At 38.0% G+C, this 22,980-nt stretch overlaps 2 protein-coding genes across 3 annotated transcripts in view; both read left to right on the plus strand.

Annotated features, from left to right (window-relative positions):
- Positions 1 to 10,712, plus strand: part of LOC136841644 (uncharacterized) — a 226,367-nt gene extending 215,655 nt beyond the window's left edge. The window contains exon 8 of the mRNA XM_067108770.1: positions 10,492 to 10,712. Within this exon, the coding sequence (XP_066964871.1) occupies positions 10,492 to 10,569 (78 nt within the window). The 3' untranslated portion in view covers positions 10,570 to 10,712. The remainder of the gene's footprint in view (positions 1 to 10,491) is intronic.
- LOC136841646 (phosrestin-2-like) overlaps positions 1 to 22,980 on the plus strand; it is a 175,014-nt gene that overhangs the window by 54,339 nt on the left and 97,695 nt on the right. The window contains exon 1 of one of the 2 annotated variants that reach the window (XM_067108775.1): positions 10,615 to 10,750. The exons of the other annotated variant lie outside the window; for it this stretch is intronic. The gene's annotated coding sequence lies outside the window, so the exon portion shown is untranslated. Of the gene's footprint in view, positions 1 to 10,614; positions 10,751 to 22,980 lie in introns of those variants that run through there. 2 annotated transcript variants of the gene reach the window in all.

Raw genomic sequence — 22,980 nt, forward strand, 5'->3', positions numbered from 1 at the left:
CCGTATTATCACGACGTCCTGCTGCCGTCTCGCCAAAAATACAAAGGACACGGGGCCACTGCACCCGAGCCAAAACCGCCGACAGGGTCTCCACCTGCGGCCAACAAACAACCATCTTCGTTGGTGCGCTGCTCCAGCCTGGGCCCAAACACCGGCTGCCCAAGAAACGTCTTCAAAGTCGAACTGCTGCTGGTACTCAAAAGTTCTCTTCCCCAAGAGAACAACCTGTTCGCTACTGCTGCCCGAACCTGACTAAAGGTTGGCGCCACGCCAACACAGACGTAAACACTCCTGTGAAAATAAGAGGAGGGGGGGAGGATTAGCCAAATAAACAAACTACCGAACCGCCCATAAAACAACCAAAGATCCTAATACCTTCCCTCTCGACAGAAAAAAAAAAATTACAATTTTTTTTTTTTCAAAATAACCAACCTCCCCCTCCAATGTGGTGAAAACTCCGACAACCAGAGCAGAGCCAATCCTGTCACGGTCGCCAATGTTACGAACCGAGATTTTCGGCCCTTAAGAAAAACACAGGATCTAGATGGAAATAATATTGGGGCTACTCTGGCTAATCGACAGCTCGCACACACAAAGAAGGAGGAATAAACAAAATACAGGAGTTTGCTATAAAAATATATTTATTAATTTTAAACTTAATAGAAATCTTTAGAAAAAAACAAAGGTCACAACAAAATGAGCCAGGTCCGGGCCACGAAACACAAAAATAAATAAAGCAATATTACTTTACATCCAAAAGAAAGGAAGTACCAGCAGCAGTCGATACAAAAAAAACCATCTCCAACGAAGTCCACCAACTAACGACAACAGGCCGTATTATCACGACGTCCTGCTGCCATCTCGCCAAAATACAAAGGACACGGGGCCACTGCACCCGAGCCAAAACCGCCGACAGGGTCTCCACCTGCGGCCAACAAACAACCATCTTCGTTGGTGCGCTGCTCCAGCCTGGGCCCAAACACCGGCTGCCCAAGAAACGTCTTCAAAGTCGAACTGCTGCTGGTACTCAAAAGTTCTCTTCCCCAAGAGAACAACCTGTTCGCTACTGCTGCCCGAACCTGACTAAAGGTTGGCGCCACGCCAACACAGACGTAAACACTCCTGTGAAAATAAGAGGAGGGGGGGAGGATTAGCCAAATAAACAAACTACCGAACCGCCCATAAAACAACCAAAGATCCTAATATATATATATATATATATATATATATATATATATATATATATATATATATATATATATATATATATATATATATATATTTATTCTGTATATACATACACACACATATATATAAGTGTGTGTTAATTTCTTAAATATGATGAGATGAAGCCATATTGCTTCGAATAAGATTAGCATTACTTGACGCTGTGTTGAGCAAAAGGAACGAAAGTTTGGTGCGTCTGTCTGCCTTCTTTGCATTTCATTAGAGACATGTTTTTTAATATCAGTTGCCTGGAACTTCCTTCATAAAATTGTTTTAATACGTTGGTGCAAAAATATTTCGTTCAGGAGGATGCAATACTGTTGAAGTCAGCCGACAAGATGCTCAACCAAACTTTTATTTCTCTCATAAATCTTTTATAGATAAATTCACAAAGTTGTAGACGTCATCTCTTTTAACTTAACCGCCGGAACTATATTGAAAGTCTCAAGGAAGGAAACATATATTAAGATTTGCCAAGAGTTGATTTTAGTAATAATCTTAAAACTATATGGAATGATTCAGCTTCATCTGTTGTGAGCCTGGTTCAAATTGATGTCAGTGAGTCTATTGCATGTACGTTTCATTCCATTTTCACTAGGGATGGAAAACTGTTTACCAACCCGAAGGACAAGTCACTCAGTTTGCTTTTATTCAACAACAGCGATATGATCTAAGATAACTTAGACACTTCGTCTTGACGAGATCCAGATTTTTAACATTATTTTTCTCAAAAAGATGCAATGTGTCCTTTCTCGCAAATTCAAATTATTTATCGATGTTTCGTCCCGTTATTATTTCCCCAGGTGGTGACTGTTCCCAAGGTCTGTATACCGGCTGATTTCAGCAATTATTGGTCAGTTTACATCCTTCCAGTACTTTCTTGGGATGAAGAAAAGATATTTTAACATTTGTACCTTGAATGTAGGCACTTGCTTCCTGACCGCTGTATTCCTGGAGGAAATCATTAGCTTGTCGTGATCCCGTTTTAGATCTGATGTCTGGACTAGCATTGACAGTGGATTTATACGAAGAGTTGTTCTTAATGATTTTAATGCTGACTTTGATTTACTTAACTATAAAGAGCTTGTATGTAAGCTTTATGTGGTAGCTGTTGGGTGTCACATACGTGACAGTGTTTTAAGCGACATTCCCTAGCGAATTGTAGTCGATGGTGTGTTCAGTGAGCCTAACCTTATACGTTAGGTGTTCTACTGGGCGATATTCTGGGACCTTTGTTGCTTTTAGTCTGTACTGGTTCTATGATTATTGCTTTAGAAAAAAGATAACGCAGTATGCACATGACGCAAGTCTTATTGTGGTTATTAACTCCCCCATACGCAAAAGAAAGTTCTGCTAGTTTTCATAAGAGATGTGGATCGTATCTATTAGTGGTGTAGTCGGAAGGGTGTGAGGCTAAAATCCACCGAAATTATTTCCCCAATACATTAAATTATTTCTTATCGTATTCAGACGCCATGGTGTTACTCTTGATTAAAAGCTTCCATGTTCAAGGCACGGAAAAAATGTAAATCCTCTAAAGCTGCCTAAGTGCTAGATATCGCTCGTAAGACTTCTTCTTAACTCAGTTCATATTCGCTATCGCTGTTTTTAATGAGCCTCTTCCAGGTATTCCAGCTTTTCTAGAACGGCTCTTTTCACAATTGGTTCGGCAGATGTTTTACAGACGGGTGCCATTCCTGACTCCAACCCCCTCCCCATTTATCCGGGCTTGGGATCGGCGCCGAGTTGGGCTGGCTTAAACCGCCCCCCCCCCCACTTTCCCCTTAGTGGATATGTCCGGGGCTTCCCCAAGTGGGGACATCCTTCCCCGGCGGAGACGTTGTCAGGGACTTTTCCGTGTCCGGGATCCCGGACTTTCCACAGGCAGGGATGTAATTGCTCGTAAGACTGCTGATATTATCTATGCCAGTGATAGTATTGATACTATTAGTATCTGACGCTTCTGTTCTTTTGTATTGCTGTCCTGTTTTGATGTCAGCTGATTCCCCTTCTATATGAAAAGGGTTTCCATTTTCTCAGCAGTGTTAACTAAGATTTAGATAACTGTAACAAGACATCATGCTTGTACACCGTCCTTAAAATCCTGTCTTCAGGATTGGTGTTTGTTACTCCCTTTAGTTCCTGTACTTTACGTCGCGTATGATACGCTCTTTTCAGGGCATCCACATTTCTGTGAAGTTGTCTGAGTGTTACACTGCCTAATACCGAAGGTTCATCATCATATTTTCGTGTGAAACTGTAGACCGGAATTCCTGTTAGTAATATTATTTGAAAATCACATACCATTTCCATAGTGTCTCTGGCGTACTTTGATGTACTGTACATGTAAATCTGTTTGTGGAATTACGTTCATTTAGTTGTTATAATATTTGCTCTGTTTTCACTTTTTCACATAGCAAAAGGGAAGAGGGTTTTTAGGCCTATTTATTAAGAATGTGCACAAATTTTAAACAACAACAACAACAACAATAATAATAATAATAATATGTCGAATCTCCATCGAGTGCAGTTCATGTACCTCTGGCAGTTTCCGCATTTTATTTATTATTACAAAGTAGGCTAGGGTGTTATGGCATCCTAGTCACAGAGATATCAAATAAACAACTTCCTAACTTTCAGGGGTCTTCTGGGAAGAGAGATGAAACCTCTTTTGAGAGAGAGAAATAATAGATAGATAGAGAGCACATTTTCTTATTTTAGGAAACGTGTTTATATGGAAATCTCCAGTTGATAGGCATTCCATGGAATGAGCGGGTCCCAGCCATTTACAGTCTCAAAATGTTTTGCGTGTCTTTCCCACAGAAAGAATGATTTTGCACTGATATTTCAGATAAAACTCAAATTTCTAATAACAAGCTAATCTTAGCTATTTGCTAAGGAAAATACGGTATACCAGTTACGCTTAATGTGAATGTTCCTTATATAAATTTTTTTCAAGATTATTAGAAACGAAATCTCAAATTTTCCTCAGGAATCTGAGGAAGCGTTATTCTGCAAAAATGTGGCTATTCTATCCTCTATGTGCTGAAAATGTGTCGAGAGCAATGAGTAGCTCAGTAGTTGTTGCCGAAGTAAGTTTTCTTCCGAGTAGAACGAAGGGCATCGACAACCTTTAAAGGGGATTGAATTTCGTTAGGATGCTTTCAATCAATTCTCCTTCGTTTAATCCTTCGATTAACGCAGTTGAACTTCCAAATTATGACGTCATCCTTTGTGTTTTCTTCTCTTTTCCTCAGAGTTCGATCATCTTATCTTGTACGATTGGACTCTCGCAAAAGTTTCGGCGCTTTGATCTTGACTGGACTTGACGTAACTTCGAGTAAATGACCATTGAAAGGCTTTTTATCTTCCATTTCTTCTTCTCCTCCTCCTCCTCCTCCTCCTCCTCCTCCTCCTCCTCCTCCTCCTCCTCCTCCTCCTCCTCCTCCTCCTCCTCCTCCTTTCTTCTTCTAAATGGAGTTGGCTGACGATGATGCAACTTTTTGCCCTGACGATAACTTTCTTCTTCGGAAACTCGCCAATAATCATAAATTACTTTTGAGCATTTCAGTTTCGCAGACAAATTTACCTTCCTTTCTATGGGCTCGCCTCTCTCCGTTTTCATTTTTTAGGAGATGACAAAGGCTTCTGTCTAAAGCGAGAGAATTTGAAACCAGGTCGCTGACATTTGAAGAGTCATTTTTTGAAATGATTTTGCAGAAAAGGAATAAAGTTTGTGAATGATCCTCCATGTTCATGCTACTATGCTTTTGATATGTGTTAATTTATGCAATGGTCTCCTCGCCAAATTAGTCTTAGTAGTTTGTTTGGATTTCATAGTAACCTAATGGAGCATTAATGTGAAAGCCATTGACACAGCAATCGATGGACTCACTTCTGTTTTGTGATGAGTTTATCTCCTTTTCATCGCCCTTTGATGAAAAATTTAACCTTGTTTAAATAGTTTCTCGCATTTGTAATAAATAATTAAATCGTAAATCTAATAGTTCTAGACCTGTAGCTTAGTTATCTGAGTTCAGCACTGAAGGCTAAGAATAAGTGCAGGGTACAACGCCAAACAAATTTATTAGAAAACAAAAGAATGATCAAATTGACCTCTCCAACTCTGGGAAAATAATTCTGCGAAGCCTAATTTCTTGGGGATGTTAAAATGTGCAGTATTATTCTTATTCTTATTATTATTATTATTATTATTATTATTATTATTATTATTATTATTATTATTATTATTATTAGTGTTGTTGTTTTTTATGCTATTGTAGTTTTTCAAAACAAGTAAACATTCGCAACCACGAAGCCTTAAAGGCCATTAGCACCCAGAGCAAGCTACCACAAAATAGTTTCCCAATTGTGGAAAGAGAAAGCACAGCAGCATTTTATAATTAGATGATAAATAAATGAAAAGATATAGAAATGTCAATAAATGAACGTCTCCATAAGGGCTAAAAAAAAACCCGAGGCAGTGCTGCAAAGGTCACGAAGCTCGTAAAAAGCAGAATAAAACAAAGTTTCTCATTCCCTTGTGTTACGCGAAACTGCAAGTCTGAGTTGCTCAAAAGGACAGAAATGAAACGAGTTTTCTTGACTGCACTGTGACCCTGAATCCAATTCGGTTTGCCCTTCCGGATAGCGATGAAGAATGCAAAACTGGAAGGTGGATCTGGAAATTTAAAACCTAGTCTTTGTGAATGTTAAATGATCTTGTCTGCATCGAATAATTCAATATTGGACTTAATGCCTTACTTTTATCGCTTTTTTCTACTTTGTTCTGAAGCTTTTTAAGAAATATGTCTTTGTAACACGTATGTATATTGTTGAATTAAAGAAATCGGCAACGGTTGATCAACTTTTGAATTTTGTAAAGGAAAGATGTTTATGTTTTATGAAACTTGTATCCTAACAAAATTAAGAGTATGTCATTTGTTCATACTTGTTCTTTTATTAACTTGTTTAACTAACAAAACTCATAATATTCCACTTGAAACAAATTAAGAAACGAACGAGAATGAACAAGTTAAACTTTCTAACCCAGAATATTCACTCAGTAGAGCGTAATGTCGTGAGGATATCGAAAACATGCATCTGTTTTTATAATATTTTTTTATTGGCTCCATGGAATGCCACTGCTTATGTGACGTGTGCAAGTGGTGTTCCAAGCAAAGCCCGTCACAGGCATTTGGTGCAAGAGCTTAAGCAAGATCTGAGGAGACAAAGTTTCCTTGGGCTGTCCAGTCACGGCGATAAGGGCGAAAGGTAAGCAAAAGTTTCTTCCAGGACAGATCTGAAATCTTCTACACTCCTATTGAGGGGGTGTCCCAAAGCTATGATTAAATAGTCTTCCCACTAGGTAGTGGAGCTATCCCCAAATACTTTACCCAAAGGAGCACAGATTAGCTGGCAGGCTGTATATGACACAAAGCAAAAAGCACTTTGGCAGATTGCTTGGGTCACATCCACAGAATCTGTTCACAGCGTGGCCGTATGACATAAGTTGGAATTTGATATTTAGGCTCTGATTTTCGTTAGTATCAGTCTAACTCAGAAAAAATAAGTTGCAGTCCCAATTTTGGAGATTAAGATCAAAAAAATATTATTACATAATTATAACTGGAGTTTCATTGTAGGCTGTAAGCTCCAAAGCCATAAAAACCATTTTCACAACCATGGTCTCCAAAAGTGTGATCACTACTTTTTCCTGTGGCAGATTTTAAGACCAATAAGAGCAACAGCCTACTAATCCAGTTCAGGGCTGGGCAGGGAGGACACCATGTTTTGCTTCCCTGTCAGGCTTCATAGAGCTTCCAGCTGGTTTTGCTGGTGCGTTTTTTATCAAGAGTCCTTCCCAGCCGACCAGTTCTCATGTATTCATGAATATGAAGATAATCTGTATGTGCAAAGCTTTGGCTAAATAATAGAATGGGGTTACCTCATACTGCGGCTACTCCAGGTCCCCCATTGAAAACATTTTAGAGCTAAATCTTGGGAAGATGCTTTATCATATCCTGCATATCAATTCTTCATTCCTTTCATTTAAAAAATCTTGATTTATCTGGCAGATTCGGAAGCAGGCTGCAGCTCTTGTTCATATCAGAATCAACCTCAAAAAGAAGGCTTGTAATCATAATTTTAGAGTTTAAGAGAAAGAAGAATGGCTCTGTGTAACTAAGGAATTGCATAACAGAATTCAGGTTCCATATTGATTTCTAAGTATAGTGGGTCAGTTCCTCAAAAGAAACTTTTCGTGGCCAAATGTTAAAATTAATTCATTGCAGAGGCATATTAAGCACTGAATTAGTATCGGTCCATCAGTCAATTCCTGTGGCACCCCAGCTGATGCATAGGGCCTCAATGAATTCTCACCACAAATGTTTGCCATTCGATGGCAATAAATGGCCTCCCGAGCTCTGGCACTAGGCCCTGTGGCCCACATTTCAAGCAGTTATTCACACATTCAACTTGTTCCAACATTCCTTGCTTACTCTCCTGTTCATTGTACTAGATCTTTTTCATGCTCAAAATGTCAAAACTGAGTGCTTCTGACCTCAGAAGTTAATTTGGAGCCTGGAACCCAGCAGGTTTGTGATTGTTACCTTATCTTATTTCCTCTTTGTGGCCAATTCTAATACTAATATGAACCCTAGCAATCTAGTTCAGGACAGGCTGGAGGAGGTCACCACAATATGCTCTCTGGTCTGATTCCAAACAGCTTCTTAGTGGAAGCCAAGTCTGTTTTGCACAGCTGGTCAGTTCACCTCTGCTCATGAACATAAGGATAAACTGTTTGTGTGCTTTGTGTTAAGCAAAGGCAATTTTAAACCTATAGTTAACTATAAAGCTGCAGTTCCTGCAGATCCGTTCTTTATTACATTTATCTGAAAAATCGTGATTTATATGCCTTTTTTTTCTTTTGTATGGCAGATCCTAAAAGAGACGTATATTATGGTAACTAGTCAAGTTTATCCTCCTATTCAGGATCACTGTATACTAGCCAGCTACATAAAGAGCACCTTGCATAACCAGCTGGACTTCCTTTCACAGGTGTTAGGAGCCACAAGGGGCGGCGTTGTGTGGTGACCTCCTCAACCAGTCCTAAGCTCAGTTAGTAGACTGCAGCTCTTGTATATATCAGAATCTGCCAAAAATTTGTATTCACTGTTTTGGAGATTAAGGAAAAATAAGGGATCTTTTTAACTCCAGAGGCCTGCCTTGAATCTGCCTCCAGTCTCCAATTAGCCTTCAGTTACCAACGTTTGCAACAAAAGGAGCATATTTCTCTGGCTCACCACTGGCAGTATTTCAGATTCATTGTTGAGATCTAAGTCCAGAAATGGGAACACTGCATGATAAAATGTTCATCATTCATTGGCAGTTATTCCAACAATTGCATATTCAGATATCTTCCAATAAAACTAGATTAGCATCAGTCAATCAGTTGTTGTGGTACCCAAGGGATGCATAGAGCATAAATTAAATTGCCACACATGAGTGTCCAGCATGCGCTGTAGCCTACAGATTCACAGGAGTTCCGTACTAGTCGGGGAGGTACCTCAGATGCTCCCCCATCAAGCTGTGAACAACATCCATTAGCACTGTCAAAGTACTATTAACCGAGTCCTGTATAGATGGTACATAAACCACAGTATATGGGATTAACTATTCCACTGTGTAGAGGTGTTTGTTACTCATATTTTCACATGATACTGTTCTTTTTCTTAGTCTTATTCTTTTCGTGACTTTAAACTTTAATAAATTTTATTGCTTTGAAGATATACATCAATATTGTCTTCACAATAAGACCGTGATGAGAGAAACACAGATACAAAGCATCACTCCGCTCCAAATGAAAACATAATTATCTCATCAATCAGAAACCACCCAGTAGATTGCCTTCAGTCTGATGAGGTTCGTTATGAATTATGGCGAGTCCTACTTCATCTGAGGCAAGAGAGATCCGACTGACCAATATTTCGGTTGTTTTAACCTCAGACATAGTGGATGTGTTTTAGGCATGGTTTGTTTGCCTGTTTGTTTGCTGTTTGTTAGCTTGAGTACACAAGAGGTTCTCAGGCTTTTGACGAGAATGTCACTGAAGGTGGGCCTCGAGAATGGTAGCCAGTCATTAGATTTTGGAAATATTTGATCCGGATTAGGTACTGTTTTTGGTTGGGGGAGGTGGAGTTTTCTGCCTTGGAGGGGGTTTGTATTCTCTGATCACTTGTTATTAATACTTGTATTGGAAAGATGTCAGTTCTGTCAGAACCTGTGTACGTGTCCTTAAATATTATGATGCTAGAGTTAACAGAGGTAGTCATTATTTCTAAGGTGTCAAAAATCTATGTAATTCACATCATGCCTTTCGCCTACAGCATAAGTTCTCATAATTGTTTTGCATATTTTACTCCAAGGAACTCAAGGAGCCTAGATCATGTTTAAAAGCATTTTATCTTTATTTCCTATGATATGATATCTGAATTTTGTATTCTGGACTTATACTTTAGTTAGAGTTGAACAAATGCTGTAGTATGAGTTGAATAAACACAGAGACCTACAGGTACTCTCTTTGAATATAGCTTAGATTTATAATCTCTAATTATTTTAGAGTAAACCAAAAGGCCATGGTAGTGAATTGCAAAGTTCTTTAGAAGAAAATTTGCTTGTGGAAAAAATGACAGGAGAGGGGAGAAGAAAGGAGTAAAGTTAAGCGCAGATTAGGTTGGCAGTGGCTAAACAATGTAGCACTGCTATATTATGAATAAATAAATAACAGTTATTCGTTTTCTGTCACTGTAAGTACAGTATATTAGACATCACACTCGTTCCAAATTATCGTCGTTTGCAGAGTAATAATTCAGTTGTGGGTACTTCCCATACCTATAATGTTCAGTCATCGTTTCCTGAATGACCATTCGTATGCAGCTACGCCATTAAATTTTTACCATTATATCATATAACAAGTTGACGATGGAAGTTACGCATTATACTCGTACGTACAGTTCCATGGAAAGAAGCTGGATAGCTTTTTGTGTGTTCTAATTTTTCTGTATACAAGGATCTTGCGTATTATCATTATAAATATTTTATTTCTGATATTGACAAGATACGAATTGTACTGTACCTACTTCCTGTCGACTCACCTGCTTTTTTTTTCCTTTCTTTTTTTTTTCTTTTACCTTTCCGCGTCAAGTGAAAAGAATGTACTTTTATTCAAGGGAGTTTCGTAATAGCGTTACGTAATCCTTTCAGAGCTTGTTAGGAGGACCCCCATGTTCAATCCCACTTCAACTGCATCATTTTTCCCTACGGTCCAGTTCTTGCGACTGAAAAGGCCTTCACAATAAGGGAAGAGAAGAGACCATCTGGGGGAGACACCGCTTTCGTTTTTGTTCCCGGAGCTGCTAATCATTCAGGATTGAAAGCGGTTCTGGTGCTCAAGGCTTACAAGTTTGCTCAACTGGGGAGTTGTTTATGTGCAAGTGTTGGAGAACACAGCTTCTTTGATCTTGTAAGTAATGATGCCCGTATGGTACACACGCACACACACATATTATATATATACATATATATATATGTGTGTGTTATAGTAAGATTGTGAAAATAGGGACTTCACGAAATCCCTGACATTTTCAGTGGATTCCTGAAATCACCAATTAACTTAGGAACACTTGATCCCCAAGGGGCTAGTACTATACACGGCAAAACAGTGATCTACACGGTTTCGCCGTGTTTAGTACTAGCCCCTCGGGAATCAACTGTCCCTAAGTAGCCTACATTTGATCCCCGAGGGGCTAGTACTAAATACGGAGAAACAGTATCGATGAATCGCTGTTTCACCGTGTTTAGTACTAGCCTGTCGTGGATCAAATGTCTCTAAGTGAATTGTTGATTTCACAGATTCCCTGTGTTTATATATATATATATATATATATATATATATATATATATATATATATATATATATATATATATATATATATATATATATATATATATATATATATATATATATATATATATATATATATATATATATATATATATATATATTTATACATACAGTATATAAGTGTGTGTGTGTGACACAGATATGATAGAGAGAGAGAGAGAGAGTTTGTTAAGAAGCACAGTAGAGCATCATTCTGACCCTGACCTTGCCCAAGGAGAGTTAAGAAACCAAGCCTTAGAATAGAGTTCAACTATTCGAATGTCAGGGGTCTTCCATGGCTGACGTGGCATTTTCGGGATGTTCCCCCTCCTGCTGATGGTAGACTTTGTACCGTTATAACCCAAAATACCTCTTAAGTAAAGGATTAACTTTTATATAAGGAAAATAGTTTTTGTTCTTTGAGCGTTCATTCAGTTTTTAACCAGAAAAAAATGTGTATATTAGACCCTGCTGTTATAATAGATATAATTAATTGGCTGTCATGTAATTAATAGTCATCCTGAAGTTTTGGTTTTTTCTTCAAGTTTGTTCCTGAAGAGAAACGCATGGTTCTACTCTGTCTCTCTCTCTCTCAGTACACACACACACACGCGCGCACATAAACACACACACACACACACACACACACACACACACACACACACACACACACACACACATATATATATATATATATATATATATATATATATATATATACACATATGCTTGTGTGTGTAAATTTATTATATTACATATATTAAACTTTCAGTACACACACACATATGTATATATATATATATATATATATATATATATATATATATATATATATATATATATATATATATATGTGTGTGTGTGTGTGTGTGTAAACTTATTATATTACATATATTAAACTTTATTACTTACACAATTGATTTTTGTATTAATGTAACTAATAACATGACCACAGTTAAACAGGATGGTATTTAGTGGCGATATTGATTCAGAAGAAGTTACAAGCTTTCCAGGACTGTCCTCATCGTCTGAGGATGGTTAGTCCTGGAAAGCTTGTAACTTTATTTGAATAAATATCTCTGCTCAATACCATTCTGTTTAAATGATGTTCTGTTATATATAATGTATATATATATATATATATATATATATATATATATATATATATATATATATATATATATATCTCAGAAATCACATACTTATAACAAAAAGTATGCTGAAGAATAATTTATGCACCACTAGATTTATTCACTCAGAAATCATAGGAGGACCCTCTTCTGTATGTAGACATTCTACTTCAATGCATTTGTAATACAACACTTCTTCGAGAGCAGACCAAAAGGCTCTTCCTAAAGGAGGTACTTCTATAACCTTCGATTCCGGATAAGCCAAATGGGGACGAGAGTATTGATTGACCTTCGTGATATTGTCTATATATTTACAATGACTTTGCGTTCTCATTTATTTATTGTTTCCTCGTGGTTTCCCGGTCTTCCATTCCCTTATCTTGTTTCGTGTCCTTTCCAGCGTTTTCTTGATTACATTTAGCAAGCTATTTATTTTATGTTCATTTGTCATATTAACTAATTCTCAGTCTCTGTGGGTGCTGCATTTAGCTCCGGAAGACGTATACGTATTTTTGTTTGATGGTGAATGCCCGTGTTTGTAAGGCAGTCATGAGGGCAACTAGTGACTTCCAAGGGGTTTTTAATATTTATAAATACCTTATTTAGAAAAAGAAAACGTCTCTTTGTTCAACTTATCAGAATTAATGAATGAATAGTTTTTTAATGTGTCGAGGTGCCTAGCCTTATTCATTTTTCCTCCATCAATATCTCGAAATTTACGGCTGTCTTCTTTTGCTCATATCTGTTCATCTCTAGTTTTAGTGGTTCGGCGTTTGTGAATGGAAAGTAATTCGAAGTTACCTTCTGTTTGCTTACTTGTTTGTTGATTCGTTCATACGCTGGCTTGGTTAATCAGTCACCTGTTTCCTTATTCATTTTGTATGTTTATTTATTCTCGTGTGGTTGTATATAATATTAAACAATTTGGTCGAATATCTATAGGACCTGTAACCATAGGTACTTTTAAAAATCCTTTTAACCAGATTTTATATCTTGTCATAATTATCTCTGTTTTCACACCATTGACCATTATTCTGGAATTTCATTCTGATCTTATCTCTCTCTCTCTCTCTCTCTCTCTCTCTCTCTCTCTCTCTCTCTCTCTCTCATTCATAACCATTGTCCAGGGTTTTTATTCCAATCATAACCCTCTCTCTCTCTCTCTCTCTCTCTCTCTCTCTCTCTCTCTCTCTCTCTCTCTCTCTCTCTCTCTCTCTCTCTCTCTCTCTCCTATTGCCATTGTTCGGGTTTTCATTCTGATCATGATTCACTTCTCTGTAGCTCTCGACGTTCATCTGAGAAGCTCCTTGAACGAGCTCCTTCGCCTCACTTGAACGTAACCGAGATGTTTCAGCTTCTGAGAGGACGATGACGACGAGGAGGGTGCGCGATGAAAAATAGTTAGTTTATTAGGGCCGTTTTCGTCTTTGAACTGGTAAATAACGCGACTGTTCTTTCTTTAGTGTTTCCAGGATTGCGTGTGAAGATATGTCATCAAACATAAGATGAACACAGAGTAGTGTGATACTCACCTGTTTGGTCTTTTTGGGGTATGAGAATTTCTTTTATTATTTTTATTAATGTCATTGCTCTGTTCCCTTTACTTGATCAGTATTTTTCTGTTGTCTCCTAATCTTTATCTGAGTTTTTCTTCTTTTCCCTTCATGGTTCTAAAAATTTAGCAGTCCCTTCTTAGCTGTATTTCATTTAATCACGGTGTCCAGTTTATTCACCACTATATCACCCACTCGGCAAGCGAAGATTAAACCTTAAATCGACACTCCCATTTTTCTTCATCCCTGTCTTTCTTGTGTCCTTGAGGCCTGGAATAGCAAGGCCACTCAACTGCCCCTTCCTTGATGCCATTTGCGAGTAAAGGTAAAGAAAGTTGGGACAGGTCTTGATTTTGTCTATATCTCCTATGAGGGCCTGCCTTAAAAGAGCCTCGTGCAGTCTCCTATGATAGAAGGGGATGGAGAGTCGACGGTAAGATAAGGTAAACTGCGAAGGTCATCTTATTTCCGTGGGTTCATCAAGGAATTAAAATACGTAATGTAGTACTTTCATCTTGTGCTTTGTTAGTTAGGGTATCTTAGTGCACTTATCGTGCACAGGCACAGAAGAAAAGATTATCGTGAACAGGCACAGAAGAAAAGATTATCGTGAACAGGCACAGAAGAAAAGATTATCGTGAACAGGCATAGAAGAAAAGATTATTGTGAACAGGCACAGAAGAAAAGATTATCGTGCATAGGCACAGAAGAAAAGATTATCGTGCACAGGCACAGAAGAAAAAGTTATCGTGCACAGGCACAGAAAAGAAGATTATCGTGCACAGGCACAAGAAAAAATTATCGTGCACAGGCACAGAAGAAAAGATTATTGTTCACAGGCACAGAAGTAAAAATTATCGTGAACAGGCATAGAAGAAAAGATTATCGCGAACAGGCACAGAAGAAAAAATTATCGCAAACAGGCACAGAAGAAAAGATTATCGCGAACAGGCACAGAAGATTATCGTGCACAGGCACAGAAGAAAAGATTATCATGCACAGGCACAGAAAAAAAGTTTATCACGCACAGGCACAGAAGAAAAGATTATCGTGCACAGACACAGAAGAAAAATTATCATGCACAGGCACAGAAGAAAAGATTATCGTGCACAGGCACAGAAGAAAAAATTATCGTGCACAGGCACAGAAAAAAAGATTATCGTGCACAGGCACAGAAGAAAAAATTATCATGCACAGACACAGAAGAAAATATTATTGTTCACAGGCACAGAAGTAAAAATCATCGTGAACAGGCACAGAAGAAAAGATTATCGCGAATAGGCACAGAAAATAAAATTATCGCAAACAGGCACAGAAGAAAAGATTATCACGAACAGGCACAGAATAAAAGATTATCGCGAACAGGCACAGAAGAAAAGATTATCGTGTACAGACACAGAAGAAAAGATTATCGTGCACAGGCACAGAAGAAAAGAGAAAATGAAGGGCGCGGAAGAAGAACGATACACAACCTCGGAAGAGGCAATAGACTCGCCATAGAAAACGAAACGTTTTGTTTTTTCTTATAAGTAAATATGTTTTTTTTTAGTGTATAGTAAAATTATTAAAATTATTTGCTTGCTGTTCTTGTTCTTTGGTATTCCTTCATATATTCCTGACACAGAATTTTTCCAAACATTTCACAGTAAGATTAGAGTGAACAGAAATATTCCCACTAACTGGTAAGATTTGTGCACAGTTTTCTATGAAATCAGGAAGAGCATTGCTGTACCTTCCAGAGTCCTGCTGAGACTTGTGATCTGCCAGTTTTTTCGTTAGTCTGGTAAATCATTGTATTTGAGCATCAGTGTAATAAATCACTGTGGCTGTAACCTCACTGGATTTTGTCTCAAATCTTTTATGGGGCTAACGAACGCAATAACTGGACTTCGTCTCACGTGAGATACATTTCTTGCGAAAGTTGTCAGAATTAAAAATACTGAAATGAACATTACTGATGATGTAGTTGCGAACAAACAGCACTTATGAGTCCCAATTTAAATTAATGATGATGAGGGTAGCAGTTATAAGCGGGGAATGGGTCAATATTCAGTTAGCGAATATTTACGTGGTCGTCATTTTTACCGTCAAAATAAATATCTCTGTTAATGATGAATGGATGGAAAACAAAAATGCTGGGTGTACAAAGTAAATAAGTCGTATATGAGAGGGTTGTCTCTATCACATTTAAAGGGAAGTGTTGTCATTCCGATGTTCTGTATTTATGCAAAATGACAAAATCGTGTTTCGTGTTACCATTTGTTATGTTTACAACCGTCCGTAATGGTGAACAAGCCAACGTTAAGTGAAGCAGATCTGTTGAATGCTACGTTCCTCTTATTTCCAATGACGAACCTCAGCGTTACCACAATTGTCGATCTGGGTATCCTGTAAGGTAGTATGTTCTGTATGATAGCTTAGCTTATATAGTAAGGTTTCCGTCAACGTGAAATCATACTTAGAATAACTTCCATCGCTCATCTTTGTTTATTTTCAGTGTGTCTCTTCCTCAATACTGAGTACGGCCATATCGCTCCATTTTATTGGTAAAGAAATGATGGTGAAGCTTCAGAGTATGTGGTCTGTCTTCGCGAAGAATAGCATATTTCTGAAAGGAAAGAGAGGACATTCAGAATTAACGAGAAAAACACGGTTCGAGTTCATGTAACTGGAGAACAATGTGAAGCCTGAAATGAGAGACTGATTTTCGAGAGAAAGTTGGAAGAAGAATAAAAAAGAATATCATAATTGGCTGAGACCAGAGCCTGACAAGCATTTAATTGGTCTGAATGCTCACGAGTGAATTGCCTGTCCCTCGGGGGAAATACGAGTCAAACGCTTTTGGTTTAGATACGCATCGAGATGTTTCTCAGTGCATTTGAACGTCAAGTAATGATTTTTATTGCTATGAAAATTATAGTTAAAATTATTGTCGAATAGACCAGTATCATTTAAGCAACAAATGTAAAAGGTGAAACTTTATATATATATATATATATATATATATATATATATATATATATATATATATATATATATAGTATATATATATATATATATATATATATATATATATATATATATATATATATATATATATGTGTGTGTGTGTGTGTGTTTGCCTCTTCTGGGTATCGTAACTGATTAGCTGTCTCCAGGAACCGTAGCTCTTACGATTCCATTTTGTTTATTGAATTAATTGAGCAATCAGCTTACATGAATGGAATTACGCTAATGAACTGAAATTTTATTATATCCAAGGGAAAGCGACCATTCTACTTGCTCCTAATAATTGCTGGTAGGGAAGGTGCATCAGAAAATTAAAGAAGAATTGAAAGCTGTTCATACAATTCTTATGAACGCTTCGAAAGCTGTTCATACAATTCTTATGAACGCTTTCTTCTGTGCTCACAGAGAAGATACGGACTTTAGACAGAAAGGCAGGAGAGACCTTTGTCTGAGGGATTATAAAGTTACCGAACTTTTTCAATTTCATCGACGAAATTTATGCTCATTCCAGCTTCCCTTGAAAGGGGCGGTTTTGCCTTTTACATCTTCCTTTCTTTGGCATTTTTCCCCGTCTCTTACCAGCTTGATATCTTGGGGATTGTTCTACTTAGGAACTTCACATTCAAAAAAACAACTTCAATCACATATCTTCTGTAGAACCTTCCCTTGTTCGCATAAAGACAAAAATGGTTTTGCCCCGACATTGTCAGATGTTTGACCACTTCTGTTATAGTGTAAGATCTCAGAATCGACAACTAAAGAACTAAATTTTATTTATTTATTTTGATGGAGCTGGGGGTAAATCCCTAATGACCTTGAGGCTTAGCGCTACGCCTACCAACAAAATTGAAGAAAGCGTCAACGTACCACAGTTTTATGTGGTAACTAGCGGAACCAAAGATTTCGTGGCCAGGCTTATTATCGCCTCAACTCCGCTGATGTAAAGCAGTTGCCATGTAGGAAATTTAATGTTTACATAATGTCAGTTCATCACTTTAGAGTGAAAAACATTATTATACCAAGGATGTATCATGTTGAGGAATTCTCATCAAAGGAATTATCATGTCCATGGCTTAATATCCCATATATTATCACTTAGAGGAACTATTGTGCAAAATTTATCATACACAAGAGTTATCGCTCGAAAAATCTTTTTTCAAATAACCACCGTTGAGTGGCACTCTCGATCCGGTGAGTGGGCTTTGACCCTCAGTGCCATATGTCCATACATACCAGGCCTATCGTGTCAAGGATATAACACAAGAAACTGGGTGCTATAAACAATGAGACTATCATTCCCAGAAGCTGCAGTTTTGTTCGAGACATCACAAACCAAAACCCAGAGGGATTCTTCTTCTTCTTCTTCTTCTTCTTCTTCTTCTTCTTAGTTTAATTTTAGTCGGGGTCGCTGTTTTACTGAACCGCCTCCAGCTGTTTCAGTATTGAATGGCTTATTTCATAATTGGTTATGGCAGATGCCGCAATGACGGATGCCCTTCCTGAATCCAACCCTCCCTATTTATCTGGACTTGGAACCGGCACTGAGTTGGACTAGCTATACCCCACCATCCCAGGGAATAGGTCCCAATAAGGCTTTGGACTGTAAATTTTAAATCTTCACGGCGACGTCGACAAACTAAGGTTCGCATATTTATCTCTATTTTTTTTTAAGGAAACAGAGGTGATTTACTCAGAAATTGCAAATATTTGGTCAGGTTGCATCTCTTGTGTGTAAACCATAATACATTCCCGCGTAAGTTCAATAATAACTAAACAACCAGTTTATCCAAAGAGTTCACGAAAAGCTTGATGTGGCGCATAAACTTTGCGCTGTCTTGTAAACTGTGATCTGCCAAGTAAACTACTAAACAGCAAATAAGTAAGAGCAATAGACAAAATAATAAGTAAAAGTAAATTTTGCAAAAACATACTCCTGTTCGTTAACCATGCAGCTTTTTCCAAGTTATGCACTGTTACGTATGCCTGTCCATTCGTAAACTATGCACTTGTGCGTAAATTGAAAGCAGTTGTGTAAACTAACCGCCTGTGCACAGAATGGAACATTGTGTTGTACAGGAGCAAGTGCATCAAATGAGAAGCGTGTAGGATTTACAGTTGTTTGTCAAGTACGCTCCCTTGTATAGCATATGCTCTGGTACGTGAACTATTTCTGCTTGCAAAATAGATATAGGTTTGTAAGCGAAAGACTGTGGTGTAAATTATAGTAATGTGTAAACTGTACCAGTTTGCACAAAAGCAAGGAAATATTATTTTACAGCACCTTCAAATAATGTTCTTTTGGGAAAATTATTCCAAAATGATGGGGGAAATGTTTTCTAAAAGAAGACTTTTTCTCAAATGGAGGAGTATCTGTTCTTTAACAAAAAGAGGAAAGTACTAAGTTCACAATTCACGAATTCATGAATTTTTTCTTTGATGATTTGTGCAAGGTTTTCTGCAGTTAACGAAGTTTAAATTTCCATTGTAAGCAAAGTATCTGTAATGCTATTTCAGTGGCTCAAAAACTAAAATCAACAAAAAATACAATATATTAAGTCTGATACTTGTACCATAACTCTGACCCAACTGTCTTGACTTGCTTGATCACAGTAGTAGCAGTAACAGGAAGCTAATTACAGTTTATAGACCTGTCAGCGTCGTTATTCCCCGCTGGTTTGTCTCATAAATAATGATTCGGCTTTCTTCTCTCTAAACTCACCAGTTGTTTTCCTATGATTTTTACTTTTTTTTTTTTTTTTTTTTTTTTTGAGGGGAGCTAGGGATGGTTGGGGTAAAGGGGCTTACATTTACGGAGCTTTGGAAGACAGTAATCTCTTGAATAGTTTACCGTTATTGTATTCTTCTTATCTTAAGCCTTTGTCGGGGTAGCTGTTTTTAATGATCCGTTTCCAGGTGTTTTTATCTCGTGTCCTCCTTTCGTCTGTGCAACTTATCGTTACTGTATTATGATAATATATTTTTTGGTATTTTTTTTATTTCCCATCAGTCGCTTTACGTAAAGATCCTTTTGCAGTTTCACTTAGTTAACTTGAAAGTGGTTTCCCAACAGCCATCAGCCGACGATGCCGGTTCATGTTTAAATGAAGCTCTGCAAATCCGATTAATTCTTCTCGCCCTCATATTTCCCTCTTAATCAGATTTTCTTGGTGGCAGAGGCTCTAATCAATTCAAAACGAATTCTGCAATGACAAGCCTTTTCACCTTTTAGGGCTGGTAATTGGTTTTGGTTTTTCCGCTTTTCATTTGGTTATTGCCCTTCAGGCATAGGAAATTCAAAACCCACGCCTTTCTCTCGCTTCTCAATGGGCTGGCTGTCCTTATTATCTCTCTCTCTCTCTCTCTCTCTCTCTCTCTCTCTCTCTCTCTCTCTCTCTCTCTCTCTCTCTCTCTCTCATACACACACACACATAAATTAGCAATATTCCTGGTTATTAGGTAAAAAAAAAAAAAAAGCTATGAAATATTGGGTCTGTTTAGAGTTTGGCTGGGTGACCACCAGTGTCAGACGCCGTCGACGAGTAAGCCTTTTGAATATCCATTGGGAAGGGCAGAGGACTAGCAATGGCAACCCTTCGAACAGATACTTTATAAATAAAACTTTTTCCCCTGACGAAGGGTGGCGCCACTGAAAAAATAATATAACCGTCATTGGTACATTCATTCTGCAATACCTGGATCACGAATAAAGGCACTGCAGAAAATCTAAATAGCAATAGTCGCTTCATGTACGTTTAGAGAAGGCTCACGAGCAGTTAGTCGAACCCTTCTAGGGACACTGCACCGTTCACATTCCTTTCCAAGACCTTTCACGCCATCTGTCCAGCATTTTTCCAAATATCATTCAACTTTTACCCACTAACAATTACGAATTATATACAGGGTGTTTCGAAATTAGAGCCCCCCCTCTACAGCATAAACTAAAATTGATATGGACAAAAACAAAAGTAATTCAGAACAGGTATTTATTTAAGTTTCTCTCTGAGTATTTAATATTTTGTGTGGTCTCCATCTGCCTGCATTGTTGAGGGGTATGATTTCAGCAAATCGCAAAAAAGCTGAGACTCAAACTCCATTTCCCTGAGCACTTCGGTCACCTGTCTTCACAGGTCGTCGAAGCTTGGTATACCATCATAGTTCACTGTGCGCGCTTCAACACAATCCTTTAAGTTACTACCAGTGTTTTCACACACATTAAGGTCAGGGGAGCTCCCTGGAAATTCACTTGACGAGAAGAAATTGATACCACTGTTTCGAAGCAGCTCCTGTGTCTGAAGAGCCTTGAAACATGGTGCTTTATCATGCAAAAATGTGACTTCTTCAACAGATAACACATTTTCAGGGTCTTTGAGGAAAGGAAATACTCCACCAGGAAGCACAGTTTCTCTGAAGTATTTGCCATTCCATGACTGTCCTTTTTCTTTGATGATCCACATTAACCGTTTGGCTGTGAAACAGAAAAATTCCCAAACATTCAGGAAATTTCACAACTTGGCAATAGCGCATGTCATCGCTGATATCATCCAACTTTGCTGCCCAAATGATGTCATTTTTATGATTTGGATTCCTGACTGTGTAAATGAAGAAATGAGCCACAAAACCATGCATGGTCTTCTCTCTGTTACTGAGTAATGTTGGGCTTGCTGATAACATGAAATGGCTTGATACCAGATTTTTTCAGCTCACGATATACAGCACTATAACTTCTCTTCTTTCCTCTTTTTGTTTCTAGTTCAAGTGCCAATTTATGTAAAGACTTTCTTGGTCTACCCACTGCCTCAGCTATGATGTCTTTTGACTCCTGAGAAAGGATTTCCGGCCTTCCAAGATTCTCACTCTTTTCACGATGACATTGATATGGATTTTTGTTCCAGTTTCTTTTAACAAAGGATTTATCTCTTTCAATGTATTTAGCTATCGAGGAACGTGAAATGAAGGATGCGCCAGCATCCCTGGCCTCTCTGAAGGTTATAGCCCGGATTCGGTTAATCCATCTGATTTCCTCCAAGTCATTAGCCATGGCTGTATCTAACTCCGTCACTCAGTCTGAAAATACAAGAAATGTAAAATGAAAAATAGCTTAATAGAAACTTAAAATAATGTACTTGGAGATAAGCTATAGCAGGAAACTTTACAACTCTCCATTTGTTTTGTGGAGGGGGTGCCCTCTAATTTCAAAACACCCGGTAATTAGAATCGATCCTACTCCTCCATCTTCCCAGACCACTAGACCTTTTCTAAACACCGTTTCATCCTTTCCCTTACTCCAGTGGTTCTTAACCAGGGGTACTTGGGTGCGAAGCTGGTTCCTAAGGGATGCGAGGATGCCAATGAATAATTAAAGCAAACTATAACTATAAATACGCATGTTATTTTTTCTGCAAAATATAAAAATAAAAATTTTTTTTTTTTTTTTTTTTGTCTTATCACAGTCATCTTATTCGACTGGTTGGTTTTTATAGTGTGGGGTTCTGGGTTGCATCCTGCCTCCACAGGAGTCCATCACTTCACACTGTGTGTGCTGTTTCCAGTAGCACACCCTTCTGCGTGAGTCCTGGAGCTACTTCGGCATCTAGTGTTTCCAGATTCCTTCTCAGTGATCTTGGGATCGTGCCTAGTGTTCCTATGATTATGGGTACAATTTCCACTGGCATATCCCATATCCTTCTTATTTCGATGTTCAGGTCTTGATACTCGTCAGTTTTTTCTCTTTCTATCTCATCTACTCTGGTGTCCCATGGTATTGCGACATCAATAAGTTATACTTTCTACTTGATTTTGTCAATCAGCGTCACGTCTGGTCTATTGGCGCATATCACCCTATCTGTTCTGATACCATAGTCCCAAAGGATCTTTGCCTGATCGTTTTCTATCATACCCTCAGGTTGGTGTTCGTACCACTTATTATTGCAAGCTAGTTGGTATTTCTTGCACAGGCTCCAGTGGAGGACCTTTGCTACTGAATCATGCCTCTTTTTGTACTGGTCCTGTGCAAGCGCCGGACATTCACTTGCTATGTGGTTTGTGATATCTTTTCATATTGCATTTCCTGCATATGGATGAGATGTTATTTCCATCTATTGTTCTTTGAACATATCTG

This window comes from Macrobrachium rosenbergii, chromosome 9, assembly GCF_040412425.1.
Source record: "Macrobrachium rosenbergii isolate ZJJX-2024 chromosome 9, ASM4041242v1, whole genome shotgun sequence".
Taxonomy (NCBI): domain Eukaryota; kingdom Metazoa; phylum Arthropoda; class Malacostraca; order Decapoda; family Palaemonidae; genus Macrobrachium; species Macrobrachium rosenbergii.